This window comes from Rhipicephalus microplus, chromosome 1 (assembly GCF_043290135.1).
Source record: "Rhipicephalus microplus isolate Deutch F79 chromosome 1, USDA_Rmic, whole genome shotgun sequence".
NCBI classification, from domain to species: domain Eukaryota; kingdom Metazoa; phylum Arthropoda; class Arachnida; order Ixodida; family Ixodidae; genus Rhipicephalus; species Rhipicephalus microplus.
The window spans coordinates 55,357,544-55,373,824 of record NC_134700.1 but is presented as its reverse complement, the minus strand read 5'-3'; the positions used below and the strand labels follow the sequence as shown (position 1 = coordinate 55,373,824).

General features: G+C 46.0%; 1 protein-coding gene across 10 annotated transcripts in view; it reads right to left on the bottom strand.

The window, feature by feature from the left end:
• Dus3 (Dihydrouridine synthase 3) overlaps positions 1–16,281 on the bottom strand; it is a 243,518-nt gene that overhangs the window by 113,696 nt on the left and 113,541 nt on the right. For 9 of the 10 annotated variants that reach the window (XM_075869244.1, XM_075869350.1, XM_075869491.1 and 6 more), the window contains one exon: positions 13,203–13,319. The exons of the other annotated variant lie outside the window; for it this stretch is intronic. In XM_075869244.1, the coding sequence (XP_075725359.1) occupies positions 13,203–13,319 (117 nt within the window). The remainder of the gene's footprint in view (positions 1–13,202; positions 13,320–16,281) is intronic. 10 annotated transcript variants of the gene reach the window in all.

Genomic DNA, 16,281 nt, shown 5'->3' with positions numbered 1-16,281 from the left:
ATTCCGCCCATGATATCATCGTTGTAAATTAGTTAAGTAAATGTATGTATGTTTGGTTTGTACCGACCACGTCTACTGTGTTCGTTCACTCCAAGAGCGTGGCGTGGCGCTCGCTCGCCATTTCGAGACGCCACAAGTTGGCACGCTCATTCACATCGGAAAGACAAGCCCCCGAAGAACGCCATGACCGGGACCAGCAAGTGCAGAGTTTTGCCATAGGCTCGCTCATCTGGCTCCGACTGCCGTTCCACTCTCCTGTCCTGTCCTCCAAGTTTGCCCCAAAGTACCATGGTCCTTACTGCGTCGTGGAACGTCTCTCTCATACAACATATGTGATCAAGCCAGTCAACCTATCCACAGACAGGCACCGCATTGGTCGCAAGACAGATCACGTCAGTGGCCTTAAAAAGCCCCTAAACCCCTTCCAATATTTTTCCAAACATTTCAAGTAAAGAAGCGCATCACGTGCAGAATGCCGTTGCGATCAACCATGCAACACGCCGCAGCGCTACAGGTAGCGGGCGTGCCACAATTTCGAAAAAACAACAGCTTCTCCTTTACGGTCCCCGCCATTCCCGCCACTGACAAGTGTGACATCACCAGTGAAACTCGGTGACGTTACCACTTTCGATGCTTGCGATTGGCCGAACGACAACTGAACACTTCCGGTCACTCTGCAAACAACTGTTCGCGTGCACTTTGCTGTTCTAAGTCGTGTTGCCGCTAGTGAATCAACATCTGCGGCCAGTAACGCAACACAGGGTCCATACCGGCACGATTTGTAGGGGCACGGGCCGGCACACACAGCAACAGTGGTTAGTCAATGATGAGTGCACTTAGATGACACACACAACACAGTTGATGCCGAGCTGAGTCGTCAAAGTGGTGGATCGCAACAACCGGAAGTAGACGCTGTCTTGAACAGCACGACAGCGGTGACGTATGCCATGCGAGATGAGGAGGGACACTCAGCTGACTCAGAGAGGAGAGGCCAAGTAGTTATGGAAGAGGGTAGCGTAGCAAAGAGGGAAAAAAGCGATCGCCGTGTTTATATCATCATACACATGTGACTCTGCTATTATGGCACCATTTCGAAAAATTGTCACGGCTACCTGTTGTTGCAAAATCGAGCACAACTTCCTCACCTCAACCAAATTTTGATCGCTGAGTGGTTTGATGATGATGTGTGGCGCTTTATGGCGCAAGGGCCAATTGATAGCCAAAGAGTGCCATTTCAATAAGTATGGAGATGTGGACAATGATATGTTGCGTGGCTGTATAGGGGCCTTAAAATTCCTCGTGATAATGCGGGTAAAAACATAAGTATTAAAAACATGACAGTGACTTTATATGCATAGTAAAAAGGGTGACAAAGGTTTTGATAATAAAAACGTGTAAAAATATTTGGCACTAGCACAAGTGCCTCATCAGCGCCCTTGTGTCCAAGGGCTGCGAGGCAAGTGCTTTCTTGTGTAGCCACTGCAGCAAAAAACTCTCTGCAGAGGTCGTGCTATGGGATGCCCGGGTATATGATATGAAAACTATGAATTTCTTTTAAAAACGCTAACAATGATTTATGACTAAAACGCAGTTCCCTACTGACGAACATTGCAGGGTGTAAAGGTATATGTTGTCGGTAGGGTAATGGAAAATGTTGTTTTCTTAGAGTTTCTAACTCTTTGCACTGGATTAACATGTGTAGGATTGTTAACGCTTCACCACATCAGTCACACAATGGCGGATCGCCACCGGACAAAAGATATGTGTGTGTCGTGTATGTGTGTCCTATCCTGAGCCTTGTTAGTGTTACCTCTGTTAAACGTGATTTTGATACTGGTGGCCAATGGCCAAGGTGTGGCTTGATAACGTGTAGCTTGTTTTGTGTGTGTCTATCCCACTTGCTCTGCCAGTAGTCCCTGAGGTTTCGTTTGAGAGACGGCTTAAGATCAAGGGGCAGGATCGATATGGGTGTAGTGGAACTGATTTCGTGGACGGATGCAGCAAGCTGATCCGCCATCACGTTGCCTTGGATCTCACGGTGCCCTGGCACCCAGCACACTACAACATGTTGTTTGAGTGTGTAGTGTGTGCATAAAATAGAGTAAAGTGAGATGAGGACAGGGTTTTTTTGTTTTTTAAGATTGTGCAGAGCCGTAACCACACTGAGGGAGTCTGTATAAATTACTGCTTTTTGTATTTGTGATTGCTTAATGTGTTTAGCCGCCACAAGTATCGCATAAGCTTCCGCTGTGAAGATACTTGTGCCTGGATGTAAAGGGCCAGCATCCGAAAAGGATGGGCCGACAGCAGCGTAGGACACAGAGGAGTTAGCCTTGGAGGCATCTGTAAATAACTCAGGACGTGTGTATTTGTGCTGAAGTTCCAGAAAGTAGTTTCGGATATGGGCAATAGGTGCATGTTTTGTAACTTCTAGGGAAGACACATCGCAGTCTATAATCTGCCACTGCCACAGTGGCGGGTATACTGCATCATCATCATCATCATCAGCCTGACTACGTCCACTGCAGGACAAAGGCCTCTCCCATGTTCCGTCAGTTAACCCGGTCCTGTGCCTGCTGCTGCCAATTTATACGCGCAAACTTCTTAATCTCATCTGCCCACCTAACCTTCTGTCTCCCTGCAGGGTATACTGCAGGAGCCATTAAACTGTGTTAAAGTGACACTCCAGTTTCCTCAGCTACGCACTTCAGGCGAACTGAGAAGGGCTGCCTCATCGAAGGCTTGTTTTGAAACAGAATAGAGCTCGACAAATCATTAATAGTGAAGTAGGAGGGGTGCTTCTTGTCTGTTTTCACCATAAGAAAATATACAAAGGACATGTAAGTTCTTTGTAGATGAAGCGACCATTCATTTGACTCAACGTAAAGGCTTTCTACAGGACTGGTGCGAAAAGCACCCGTAGAAAGGCGGATGCCCAAATGGTGCACGGGATCCAGCATCTTCAAAGCACTTTGAGTCGCAGACTGATAAACAACGACCCCATAATCTAAGCGTGTGCGAATGAGGCTCCTATACAAATTCATGAGACATTGCCTGTCGCTACCCCACGTAGTACGTGACAACACTTTCAGAACACTCATAGCTTTTATACATTTTGTTTTTAGATACTTAATTTGCGGTATGAAGGTCAGCTTGTGGTCCAAAATTAGGCCCAAGAATTTATACTCGGCATTAACAGACAGACGTTGACCATTCAACTGAATGTCAGGTTCTGAGTGCATACTTCTCTTTCGGGAGAACAAGACACATGTGCTTTTTTGTGGGTTCAGTCGGAATCCGTTTTCTTCTGCCCATTTAGAGACCTTGTTCAAAGCTAGCTGAACCTGCCGTTCGCACATTGCCAGGTTGCATGACTTAAAGCCAAGCTGGTCGTCATCCACATATGTACAATAGAACATATTGTGGGGGATGGACAGGTGCAAGGAATTCATTTGGTTAATAAAAAGTGTACAACTAAGTACACCGCCTTGCGGTACTCCCGTTTCTTGAACAAATGTTTGGGAGAGAACACTTCCGACACGCACATGGAAGGTCCGATTGGACAAGTAACTATCGATTATGGAAAGCATTCTACTGCGCACACCCAGGTGAGACAAGTCTCTTAATATGCCAAAACGCCATGTTGTGTCGTAAGCCTTCTCGATATCGAGAAACACAGAAAGAAAGTATTGTTTGTGGACGAAAGCGTCTCGGATCTGTGCCTCGATATGCACCAGATGGTCGGTGGTGGATCTACTCTCTCGAAACCCACACTGAAATGGGTCGAGCAAATTGTTTGTTTCAAGGAAATATAAAAGTCGGCGGTTTATCATTTTTTCAAAAAGTTTACAAAGGCAGCTGGTTAGTGCAATTGGCCTATAACTTGAAACTGAGGAAGGGTCCTTGCCCTGTTTCAAAATAGGGATAACAATGGCCTCTTTCCAGGAAGTAGGTATGGTGCCAGAAAGCCAGATAGCATTGTATAGGGAGAGTAAAGTTTTTCGCATTTCAAGCGGCAGGTTTTTCAACATTTCATACGTGACATGGTCGTGGCCTGGGGCAGAATTACTGCAGGAGTTTAGTGATGTTTGTAGCTCAGCTAAGTTGAAAGGTTGGTTGTATGCCTCATATTTTGTACACTTGTATTCCAGCTTCTGCTTTTCTATTTTTGCTTTATATCTTTTAAAAGCTTCAGTATAGTGCGACGAGCTAGAGACCTGCTCAAAGTGTGCACCGAGGAAGTTCGCCTGATTTTCCAGGCTGTCACCCTGTGTGTTTACGAGTGGGAGTGAATTCACTTGTCTTCCTGCTACTCTACCAACCATGTTCCAGGCTTTAGCCTCTTGGGTATATGAATTAACCCCGATAAAAACTTGTGCCAGCTTTCTCTTCTGGCCTGCCGACGCATTCTCCTGGCCTGAGACTTCATTTTTTTAAAAGTCGCAAGATTTTCGGCTGTCGGTGAATTCCGAAGCAACCTCCATGCTTTGTTTTGCTGCCTGCGTGCATTTCGGCACTCTGAGTTCCACCATGGCCTACGTCGTTTTCCAGGGTGTCCATTCGTTTGTGGTATGCTTTTTGTTGCTGCATCAATCAGAGACGCTGTAAAGTAGTCGACAGCCGCATCAATGCTTGAAGTGCATATGTCGTGCCAGTTTAAATGAGTGATGGTATAGAACTGTTCCCAGTTGGCTTTGCTTAATAGCCATTTTGGAACCTGGGGCGAGCATTCAGTTGATGTAGGTGTGCTCAAAACTATGGGAAAATGATCACTTCCGTAGAGATTATTGATGACTTTCCAGTGAAGTAGAGGCCCAAGCGATGGAGATACTATGCTTCGGTCTATTGAGGAATAGGTATTGTTAGCGAGGTTATAATAGGTTGGTTCTTTTCGATTCAGGAGACACGCGCCTGAAGAGAGAAGAAACTGTTCAATCAGTCGATCTCGGGCGTCACAACGAGAGTCGCCTCATAGCCTGTTATGTGGATTAAAGTCCCCTAGAACAAGATAGGGTTCGGGAAGTTCATCTATCAAGGACTGGAATTCATGTTTGTGTAGTTGAAAATGTGGAGGTATGTAAATAGAGCAAATGGTGACGAGTTTGCTTAAAAGCACCACTTGTACAGCCACTGTCTCAAGAGACGTTTGGAGTTTCAAGTGTTTACATGCTAAACCTTGCTTAACTATAACAGCTACACCTCCAGATGATGCCACGGCATCATCAGGGTCCTTTCGGAAAATAATGTAACTGCGTAGAAAGTTAGTGTGTTTAGATTATAAGTGTGTTTCCTGTACACACAGCACTTTTGGTGAGTGAATGTGTAGAAGTTCTTGGACATCGTCGAGGTTTGTGAGAAGGCCTCTGACATTCCATTGTACAATCTGTGTTTCCATATTTGATCGAAAGTGGTGCTGTGTGTGCGGAAATGAAGTGGCTGTTCAAGTGGGAAGTTGTAACTGAAGTAGCAGGGCCATCGTCGGGCCCTGTTATTGGTTTCTTGGTTCTTTTAGCGCACTCTAGGGAGCCACGCCGCATTTCCGGCACCTGAGGTACCGTGTTTGTGTCCATTGCCTCGTGTGAAGCACGGTACGCCCGCGTACGCGAGCTGCTGTTGCGTATTTGCGACCTCGCCTGGTGAGACGTGGTCGGTCGACCCGACGACCCTGGAGTCGCCTGAGTCTCTGGCTTGGTAGGTGGAGCAGGCTTGGCTGCTTCCACCATGGCGGCGGCCTCCACACCCGATGGCTCACTTTGTGTGGGCTTAGGTAGAGGCGGAGGGTGATGCGACGCTGCCCCCTGACGCGCCGCATCAGCGTAAGTTGTGCCGCGAAAAGCCGAACACCTTCGGCGTGCTTCCTTGAAGGAGATATTTTCGCGAATCTTCAGTGTAATTATGTCTTTTTTTTTCCACCGTGGACAAGAACGTGAATATGACGCGTGGTCTCCGTCACAGTTTACACAATGTAGGGTTTCATTACATTTGTCAGAGATGTGGCCTTGGGCACCGCATTTGGCACAAGCAGGTCGACCACGACAGCTCTGAGAGACATGGCCGAACCTTTGACACTGGTAACATTGGCGGGGGTTTGGTATGTAGGGTCTGATCGGTGTCTTTGTATAACCAGTTTCTATTGTTTGTGGTAGTTCACTGGTGGCAAAGGTCAGTACCAAGTGTTTCGTGGGGTTTCCTGATTGTTCCTTCTGATGACGATTCGCTTCACATTGGTCACATTCTGTTCTTTCCAGCCCTCGAGGAGTTCAGCCTCCGTCAGGTCAAGGAGGTCTGTGTCAGAAACAACTCCACGTGCAGAGTTCATGGATCGATGAGGTGTTACGCTGATGGGAATGTCACCGAATGTTGCAAGGTTCTTCAGTTTGTCAAATTGTGTTTTGTCACGGAGTTCTAAAAGATGGTCGCAACTAGCCATTTTTGTAACTTTGTAGCCATCACCTAATGTGGCTGTCAGGGACCGTGATACTATGAACGGGGACACTGTTCTGGCTGTTTTGTTGGGCTTCTCACTGTGTACAACATGATAACAAGGGAATACTTCTTTGGGTCGGCGGAAAAAGAAAAATTCTTCGGTGCGTACGCGCTTTGAAGCGGCACGATCATTGAGGAGTGAAAAGCTTCTCTGCATGATATACGAATGTAATTCAGTAACGATGGCGGCCACCCACCACGAAGCCCAACGAGGGGACGCTACAAGGTTCATGATACGCGAAACATGCAGACCCCAGCCGTACACTGCTATGATAACCTAATGCGCGTAGGCCAAGGTTGGCTAGTTGCACAAGGTTAACTCAAGCCACCCATGAAAATGGGGAAGTAACAGAAGAAATTAGAAGACAGGATAGATTTAAAGAGGAGAAAAGACAAAGGTGTGAGGGAGAAAGAGATAGGAAAAGGAGACTGCCGATTTCCCCTGGGTGGGTCAGCCCAGGGGTGCCGTCTAAATGAAGCCGGGGCCAAAGGGGTGTGTTGCCTCTGCAGGGGGGCCTTAAAGGTCTAATCACCCAGCATCGGCTCAACCCCCAGGATCCCCTTTTCCCCTGGCACGGCAGAGCCACGCACGGCTAGGCGTGGGAGGGAGTCGTAACTCCCCCGTTAGCTCGGGTCGATCGCTGAGTGGTTTTGGGGCCCTTTAAGCCATATCATCAGCCTTTCTTTCTGTCATTACCTTTACTCGCCAGGATGGCTCTCCTTTGTCGCGGGGGTGTTGTAAGGAGGAAGAAGAACAATACGCCGTGGTGGGCCATCTCTTTAGCTAGAAGCCTCGAGCGCGAGCTGTTGGCCCTAACGCTGTGGTTCCTGTGTTGGTCATTGCTGCCCGCTTTTAGTATAAATAGACCTGCTGTGAGAGTGCTGTTTACGCCAATAAACTCCATTTCACAGCGAAATTTCATTTATAGATCACAAAATTTGATAAGATTTGATGATTATGACTCGTACTTTAATCCCAGCAAGCGCGTGCATTGAACTCTTGCTAACTCTGCCGTACCTGCTTGCACACTGAGTAAACGCATTTTCTTGTATATGATGCGATCAAAATGTACAGAGAATTTGGAGCTTAAGGGGGGACATGGGTCTTAGGGCTCTCTCATTTACTTTTGAACCAAATGTGACAAAAGTTGGCATGCTTACTTAGTTTGTTCTCCGGATTCTAAAAATGTAGTTATTTTTTTCTGTAGCTTCATTAGTTAATTAAATAATCAAGATAACAATTTCTATTGTTCTTACCATAATAGAAAAATAACCACCTGTCAAAAATTTATAAATACCATAGGGATTGACAGTAGAAAGCATAAGACATGCAACATAAGAAGCACTTTTTTGAATGGGTCATTATTTCTTACTTTACAGTACACTAAACTTCATAGCCCTGAATGTGGCCATTGTGTGGTCACACAAAAGACTAGTTTGAAAAACTTGCATCAAGAGAAATCAAAATCTGCTTCCTATGTTGTGTGCTCCAAACATATAGCTTCATGCTGCAAAATAAAATATTCAGCTATCTGTAATAGTTTCAGATATATTGCAGTAATTTTCATGCAGGGTGTACAAAATTGACATATTGAAAAAATGAAGAAAACAATGAATTCTAACATTTTTAACTGTAAAAATGTATGCACTTATAATTACATAGCCATTGGCATGTAAATGAACGCTAGAAAGCCTAAGGAGTGTAATGCTGCAAGCTGATCGAAAATTGAACGGATACTTCTCGAATTACAGCACAAGCACAGTAATGTTCATTGCATGTAACCAAATACAAAAATTTTTATATTAAAATAAAAAAAATGAAGCTGCCCATTAAAATAGGCTCCCAGCATTGTTTTTTGTGCACATTGAGCTACATTGTGCAAAAACAATTACAGCTCTAGCTGTACTAGGTCCACTTTTACCGAACAAGCAAAAGAAAGTGGTCAAAATCTGTGCTTCAAGAATAATGCTGTTAAAACTTAATTTCGCCGTTCCAAGGAAAAAATATCATGGCACACATACTTTTAGTCAGTTAATATGCACCGGAAATGTAATAGGACTGATTGTTTGTACGAGCGTGTCGTTTCTTCTAGTCCTGTAGCAAGTTGTCGCCGTGTGCTCGTCTGCCACGAGGCCGCTTATCAGTTCGGTGACTGTAATGACGGCGATGTGCGACAAATGTGCATGCGTCATCCACGATTCGACGAATAACGTGGTGATGTTTTTCGGCTTGTCGAGAATAAGTTACCCATAAGTGTCGCGAACCAAAGTTGCTCCCTCGCTAATCAATTTCGAGGCTACACGAGTGCCGAGGTGTTAGTTTCCTTTTCACGTAAGACTGCCGCATTTTCGAGCGGAGATCGCGACAACGTTGCGAACACGTCATTAAAAGCAGTCTACCTGTTGCCAGTAGCCTCCATTGTGGGGGCCGCGAGCATGTTCACTGCGAACGGATTGACTTGCTGTTGTTGGTCGACGCGCGGCGTACTCCACTCTGACGACCCGTCGTGCAGCTCAAGGTCCTTTCGTCAGGCAGGGGGAACCACGACATTGGCGGGTTTAGCGATAAGACTGCGCTTCCGTTCCGTCACTACAAAGATTGATATCTCTGGTAGCTTCACTTCTGCTTTTTACTTGCCGTCCTTCAACTGATGAGGCTGCAAAACACAGCCGTTCTCAGTAACGTTGTCGGCAACCAACGGGCTCGTACGTGAGTTAGGCCTACACCGGTGACTCGGCGACCGCCGTTGACCACGTTGAGGTCGTTATCCTCGTTGTCCTGAGCCATAGCGGGGATCTTTCTGAAGTTCACAGCGAACGAACGACCACCACACCCGCTTCACAAATTACTGTAGCACAAAACTTCTTTACTGCCGCAAGCAGTCAGTAGCACCATGACAAAATGGCGCATGTCCGTGCGCGTCACAATGGTGAAGCAGACGCCGAAAGCGCCCCTCGACCCATCGGATGCCTAAATTTGGTCACGTGCCCCAAGCAGCCAATTGAATCCCGCGCTAGTGCTTCTCGATGACGCATTTTCGCTGAAAAACCAATGAGCAAGGTGAGCCAGCGGTGGTGGGAAGTTGAAGATGAAGAACGACTCTTCCAAACGAGACCAAGATGAACACAATAGCTCGTGTGTAACGGCAACAGTTTGGTGCGAAAAAAGCGCGATTTTAGCGTCAATTTGCGCTCACATTCGTCTCACAAAAATGTTATAAAGTGATTTCGCGCCAGAAATAATGACGCGAGAAGCTAGAAACTTCTCAGATAAGTGCGAAAATAGGCACAGATTTCAAAAACGTCAGCTTCAAAAAATCAATTTTTTTGCGATTTATGGCCTTCTAAGACCCGTGTCCCCCCTTCAGCCTGGGTCCACGTTATACGAGAATTTTGGTGCACGAGTTGGCTTCACGGCACAACTTTACAGCAATGCAAATAAGGTGGCCTTTTGTCAATGTGCGGGTAGTCTTTTTTCCTCCCACAGTTTGCGGTACCAGTTATATACACGGGTGGGTTATATAGAATAAAATACAATATCGGGTGACCTTTCGGTCGTGCACCGAGTGGGCAGCATCGCGAACGAAGGTGCCGAAGTTTTACTAGAGGCCAACTGATAACTGTAAATGAAAGTGATGAAGCTCCGTACTACCGTGGCCAAAAAGTGAACGACAGGAAAGCCGTAACGTTTCGTGTCGTTATATGGCTTTGTTACCTTCAATCCACAGCTGTGCTATCTGCGTACCTACGAATCGTATTTGCTATCGATGAACAAGACAATAGTGGCCGCGGTTTCCTGTGCAGCAGTTGCGGCAAACAGTAGTTTCGTTTTCAATCTGTGCGCGCTGCTCTGGCTGTGCGCGGAAACTGCACCATTGGTATCTTTGTTCGCATCCTTATGGCAATAAATATTGGGTCAAGTCGGTGCGCATTGGCTGAGCACGCACTTTCCTGGTCACCCATGATCGCGTTCGACACAACCATATTTGAGTTCACAGCAGTTGCGGCAGAACGCAGATACACTGGGACTAGGTGCGCTCTGCTCGCGTGTGCGTCTTCATGATCGCACGGCTAGCTACGACAAGTGGTAGTTTTCTTTTGAGCATGACGTCAAAAACACATGGCGGGGATTCTAGAAGATCACAATACTGCTTCAATGAACATGTACATCAAATCCACCGGCAGCATTATGATGGATGTGCGAGCTGTCACCGAGCATCTCAATAGCGATAAATTTAGTGGGTGCGTGTGGTGGCAAAAAGCGTGTTTTCTATGAAGACGCGGTTGCTGCGATACGGCCGTGTGCTATGGATGTCACGAGTCGTCAAGAAATGGCTCAGTTGGTAGTGGAATTTTGCGGAAATCATAGGCAAGTTTCTTTTTCTTATGTGGCAGTTATCGCGAAAATTTCGTTAAGGTAAGAATATTTAGGAAAAGTATTCGTTGTCACGACACATTTTACACATTGCTTTTTTGGGCGGCTGACAGGGAGTCGAAAATTATTTGTTGTGGTGGAAATTTTGTTTCAGCGGATTTTGTGATAGCAGTATTTGACTGTATTAAAATTTGTGAGTCGCCTATTGCACAAATTTTGCCACTACTATAGTGCGGTTATAAAAGTTTTTATTGCATAGAGCTTTGTTAAAGAATGTCTAAATGTCTGAAGAAAATCTAAAGAATGCAGGCATGTTTTCCTTTCACACACTAGTGATCAAGGATATCTCGTGAATTTATACCGTATAGTGCGGAATATAGGTCGAGATTTTTTCCAAAAAATTTCGCTAAAAAGTCACCCCTCGACCTATATACCGGCCCTTGGCATAAACAAAGTGATCGTCTGGCAACAGGGAGTGTCGCATGTTTTTTGGGCATCAGCATCGACATCGCCTCCATGGGCCGACGCCTCTGCCGACGCCATTTTTCTTTTCTTGTTCATTTCGTGTTCGTAGAGAGTGGCGACTTTTACTCTGCGACCAGCTATGAATACCGGGACGCGGCGCCAGTTCACCGCCGCGTTTAAAAGAAAAGTTATAGAATTCGCGGAAGTGAATGGCAACATGGCGGCACAGCGGCAGTTTGGAGTGTCCGAGAAAAGCGTCAGATACTGGCGCAACCAAAAATCCAAACTGTCAGTGTGTAACGCGAGGAAGACGTCGTTTCGCGGTCGCCGAGCTGTGCACCCGGAACTCGAGGACAAAGTGGCGGATTTCGTCCGCGAGTACCGTGCCAAATCCCTTCCCGTGAATGCGGAGCTCATTCGCTCAAAAGCCGTCGAGCTCGCCCGTGAAGCCGGCCTGTCAAAGAAAGACTTCAAGGGATCCATTTATTGGGTCCGTCGCTTTATGCGACGCAAAGGATTTGCGCTTCGACGGCGCACGTCGATATGCCAGAAGCTGCCGGAGATGTACGAGGACAAATTGATAGAGTTTCAACTCTATGTGAACAACCTCCGGCGGCAGCATGGCTACATGCTAGGCCAGATCGGCAACGCCGACGAAACGCCGGTGTGGTTTGACATGCCGTCGTCCACGACTGTTTGTGAACGCGGGGCAAAAGAGGTGAGGCTTTTGTCGACCGGTAGCGAGCATTCGCGCTTCACCGTTATGCTTTGCTGCACGGCCGACGGCAGAAAGTTGCCCCCCTTCATAATCTTCAAGCGGAAGACGATGCCGAAGGAGGCCTTCCCGCGGGATGTCGTCGTCCGCGTCAACGAGAAGGGGTATATGGACGAGGCCCTAATGCGCGAATGGATCCGCACAGTGTGGAACCGGCGGCCCGGAGCCCTCCTGCAGCGCCGGAACATGCTCGTGTTGGATGCATTTCGCGGGCATTTGACAGCATCGGTGAAGGAGAGCCTTCGCGACGGAAGGACGGATCTTGTCGTCATTCCGGGAGGAATGACATCAACACTTCAACCGTTGGACGTCGTCCTCAATAAACCTTTTAAAGACCGTGTGCGTGCGCTGTACACCGAATGGATGGCTGGCGACAACCCGCGGACCCCGACAGGCCGGCTGCGCAGGCCACCTCTCGCGACAGTTTGTGGTTGGGTCTCCGAGGCATGGAGGTCTCTGCCTGAAGAGATGGTGGTGCGCGCATTCAAGAAGTGCTGCATCAGCAACGCTCTCGACGGCACCGAGGACGACATGCTGTGGGAGGCGGCTAGTGACAAGCAGTCGTCGTCGTCGGAGAGCTCCGACAGCTCGGAGGACTGTGAGGACTGACTAAAGTGAAGCAGTGAACGATTCCGCGTTTTTCTTTTTTTTTTTTGCTGGTCAAGGTAAGGGGGTCGACCTATATTCCGCCTCGACCTATATTCCGCATTATACGGTAATTGACTGACACGCTAAGCTACGAGACTAACTCATTTGCAAATGCGTTTCTAGGAACTTAAGGAGCAACGGTAGCTGCGCTATATCTAACGAAAAAAGTATTTACTTGATAATAAATATCTTGGCATACCATACATTTTTTCCCTTCCATATTTGGTGAAAGAGTTGTTAAAACCATAGTTTGATTGTTAATAAAATAAGTGCTTTCTCAGCAATTCTCCTCTTGCATTCCATACATTTTCTAGCGTTCATTAGTGTTTTTCCAACTGCCACATAACGCAGCAGAACACCATGTTGAAGCAATGTAGAAAAGGTAAGAAAGTATTGAGTGGTTCAGATACTCCTGTTGTACAGCTGATAAACAATGCAGAGCAGTGCACTCACCTTTTTGTAGACGAAATCAATGGGACAGCCCATATTGATGTCAACAAAGTCCACACTGCATTTTTCTTTAAGCAGTTGGGCACAGCGTGTCATCACATCCGGATGTGCTCCACACAGCTGCAACAACCACAGCGTTGAAGTTAGGAAACTGTTAACCGTTTAATGCCTGAACTATAAAACGACTAAACAAAAAAAATATTGTCTTAATTTTCCAGCAATAATAGCAAACTTTAACTGACTCCACACTTACATTATCGAGAATGCTACCTTAATACATACTTTTATGTATGTCATGAATGCTACCTTAATACCTACTTTTATGTATGTCATGAATTCTCCATATGCTACAAAAGCGAGGACCTTGCAACAAAAAAGGTACTTCCGAACAACGTAACATGTCGTGAGCCATCTCTCGGGTGCGCACAACCAAATAAACAAATTATCGAAGAAAGAATCTACCTCCCCCTTGCAAGAAAGAACGAAGAAGTTAGGGCTCTTGCACGCACTTCGCGCACTCCACCATCAGCAACAAAATAATTAGTTCTTAGAATAAAATACCTTACACGAGAAGGTGCTAGATTTTTCACGACGCAAGCTACGTTCTCCGTGAGTAATTGACAGCCAGCAATAAAGATGCACGCATTTCTTGACTTGCTTGCTTGGAATTCTTCGGTATGCAGCGACTTCGCGATACTTGGCAGTAAAAGGTCAAGATTGCTTGTCTTTTTGGGCGTTCCCGGTTATACAGATACCTTCGTGGCCCCACCAAATGCTGTATTCGCAACATTTTGCTGTGGTCGCACGCTCCGCGACATGGCAAACGGCGAGAGCCATGATCCAGTGATCGAATGAAATCTTGTCTGGCGACAACGTGGGAACCGTGCTTCATTGTTGTTGTGCGCCAAAACTCATTGCATGCGCAACAAGTGAATTATGATGCATTTCATTGCTGCAAGATAGTGAAACTTCTGAGCTTCCCTAATGTGGTAATAATGCAAGAGCGTGTCCAGTGTGCAACCATGCTCAAACCACACCGTTAAAAGCATCAAAAGCACGCTGTTTTTTTTTTTTTTTCGGCACACCACAGAAAAAGCAATAGGCTCTCCAACAGTTTCAGATGAAAAACTTCCGGCCAATAAAATAACGCACACAGGAAACGAAGAAGGAGACAGGAAAGAGGCCAGACTACCAACTGTTTATTCACATATGCGTGGCTCAAGTATATATACTCATACGGTCACATGGTGAAGCTAAGTGCTCTTTAAAAAATAACCAAAAATTGCCCAAAGTAATAAACTGACTCATAATCATTCAAAGCTTTCTTCGCTCTACTAATCGCTACAGATTACAAACAAGATTCTAGGAACGTGTTTTCCTTCCTGCGCAGTGTCACGGAGCTATCGCTGCAGCATGCTTCACCACTCTTTGCAATATGAAAAGCTTCCAAAATTTCCCGTGCCAATTTTTCATGGCTTTTGCCTAAAATCTTGATTTCGTTCAGCAGTGGCTTACAATTGCACTGTTTACAATGAAGGGCTAGATTGGAGCCTGTGCCTTTCTCAAGTGATTTGAAATGTTCCCAGGCCCTAAAATTCACACAACGCCCTGTTTGGCCTATGTATAACATCCCGCACGTCAATGGAATTGCATACACCACGCCAACAACACACTTCACAAAAACCTTCCCATGCTTCGCCTCACACTGAAACTTCTTCTTTTTCCCAATGCGTGCACACAAACCACCCAATTTCCTTGGTGCGGAAAATACCACGGACACTCCAAACCTGAACGCCACTTTTTTCAAGCCATGCGCTACACGGTGCGTATAGGGCAACACCTGTGGTATCCTCTGCTCTGGACCTGTCTGTTTGGTTTTCTTTTTTCCTTTCATTTTTTGTAGTAACGTTTCAGCAACAGCTGACAAAACAGAACTGGGAAAGCCAGCGTTTTTTAGTCTCTCTATCTGGGCGTTGAAGCTCGTCTCAAGCATGTGCTCACATGACTTTGTCAGGGCAGATTCAAGGCAAAGAGAACCGATGGCCCTCTTTACCGTTTTAGAGTGTGAAGAGTTATACGGTAACAGCTCTTTCTTTGCTCTTGGCGAATACATCCAACACACGTTTCCATCACAACATCTAATGTTTATGTCTAAAAATTGGAGGCTATTGTTCAGCGGCACCTCATGCGTAAAACTCAGGCCTTTCCCTAGGTTTTTAAAGTAGCATAATACGCTTTGTACGGTGTTGTCATAAGTCAGATTAAAATCAGCTGCTAAAACTACCAAAAAGTCATCCACGTATCTAAAAATTTGCAGGACAGTGCCTTTGTCAAACGTGGATTCTAAATCCCGGTCAATGGAAGATAAAAAAATATTACACAGCACAGGGGCAACGCAAGATCCAATGCATATCCCTTTCTTTTGAACAAACAAGCCTGAGTCAAAGGAAACAACCTTTTGGTTATTTTTTAAAGAGCACTTAGCTTCACCATGTGACCGTATGAGTATATATACTTGAGCCACGCATATGTGAATAAACAGTTGGTAGTCTGGCCTCTTTCCTGTCTCCTTCTTCGTTTCCTGTGTGCGTTATTTTATTGGCCGGAAGTTTTTCATCTGAAGCAATGCACCAACTAGCCCAACAACGAGTATTATTGAAATATCTCTCCAACAGTGCATCATGAAACTTGTCACAAAACACTGTAGTTAGCAGGGTACATTTGACATCGGCCAACTTATAGGATGCAACTGGTTGCTCAGATTTTTCGTACCAAAACCCCGATGCATTGAGACGCGCCGTAGTGAGGACCCCAGAATAATTCTGACCACTTAGAATTCTTTATAGCTTTTAAATCTGAGCGCACAATTGTTCTTCTGCATTTAGCCCCATTGAGATCCCGCTGTCTTGTCCGGAAATCAAGCCCATGCTACTAAACTCCATATCACGGCACCCTGCATACTGTGCTACTGTGGTGAGTAATCCTGGTACACAATAGACGAGTGCTTTTGCCTTTTTTTGGTTAATAATAAACAATAGTATTAATACAACTACACCTTTGCAAGGAGAAAATGCATGCAACA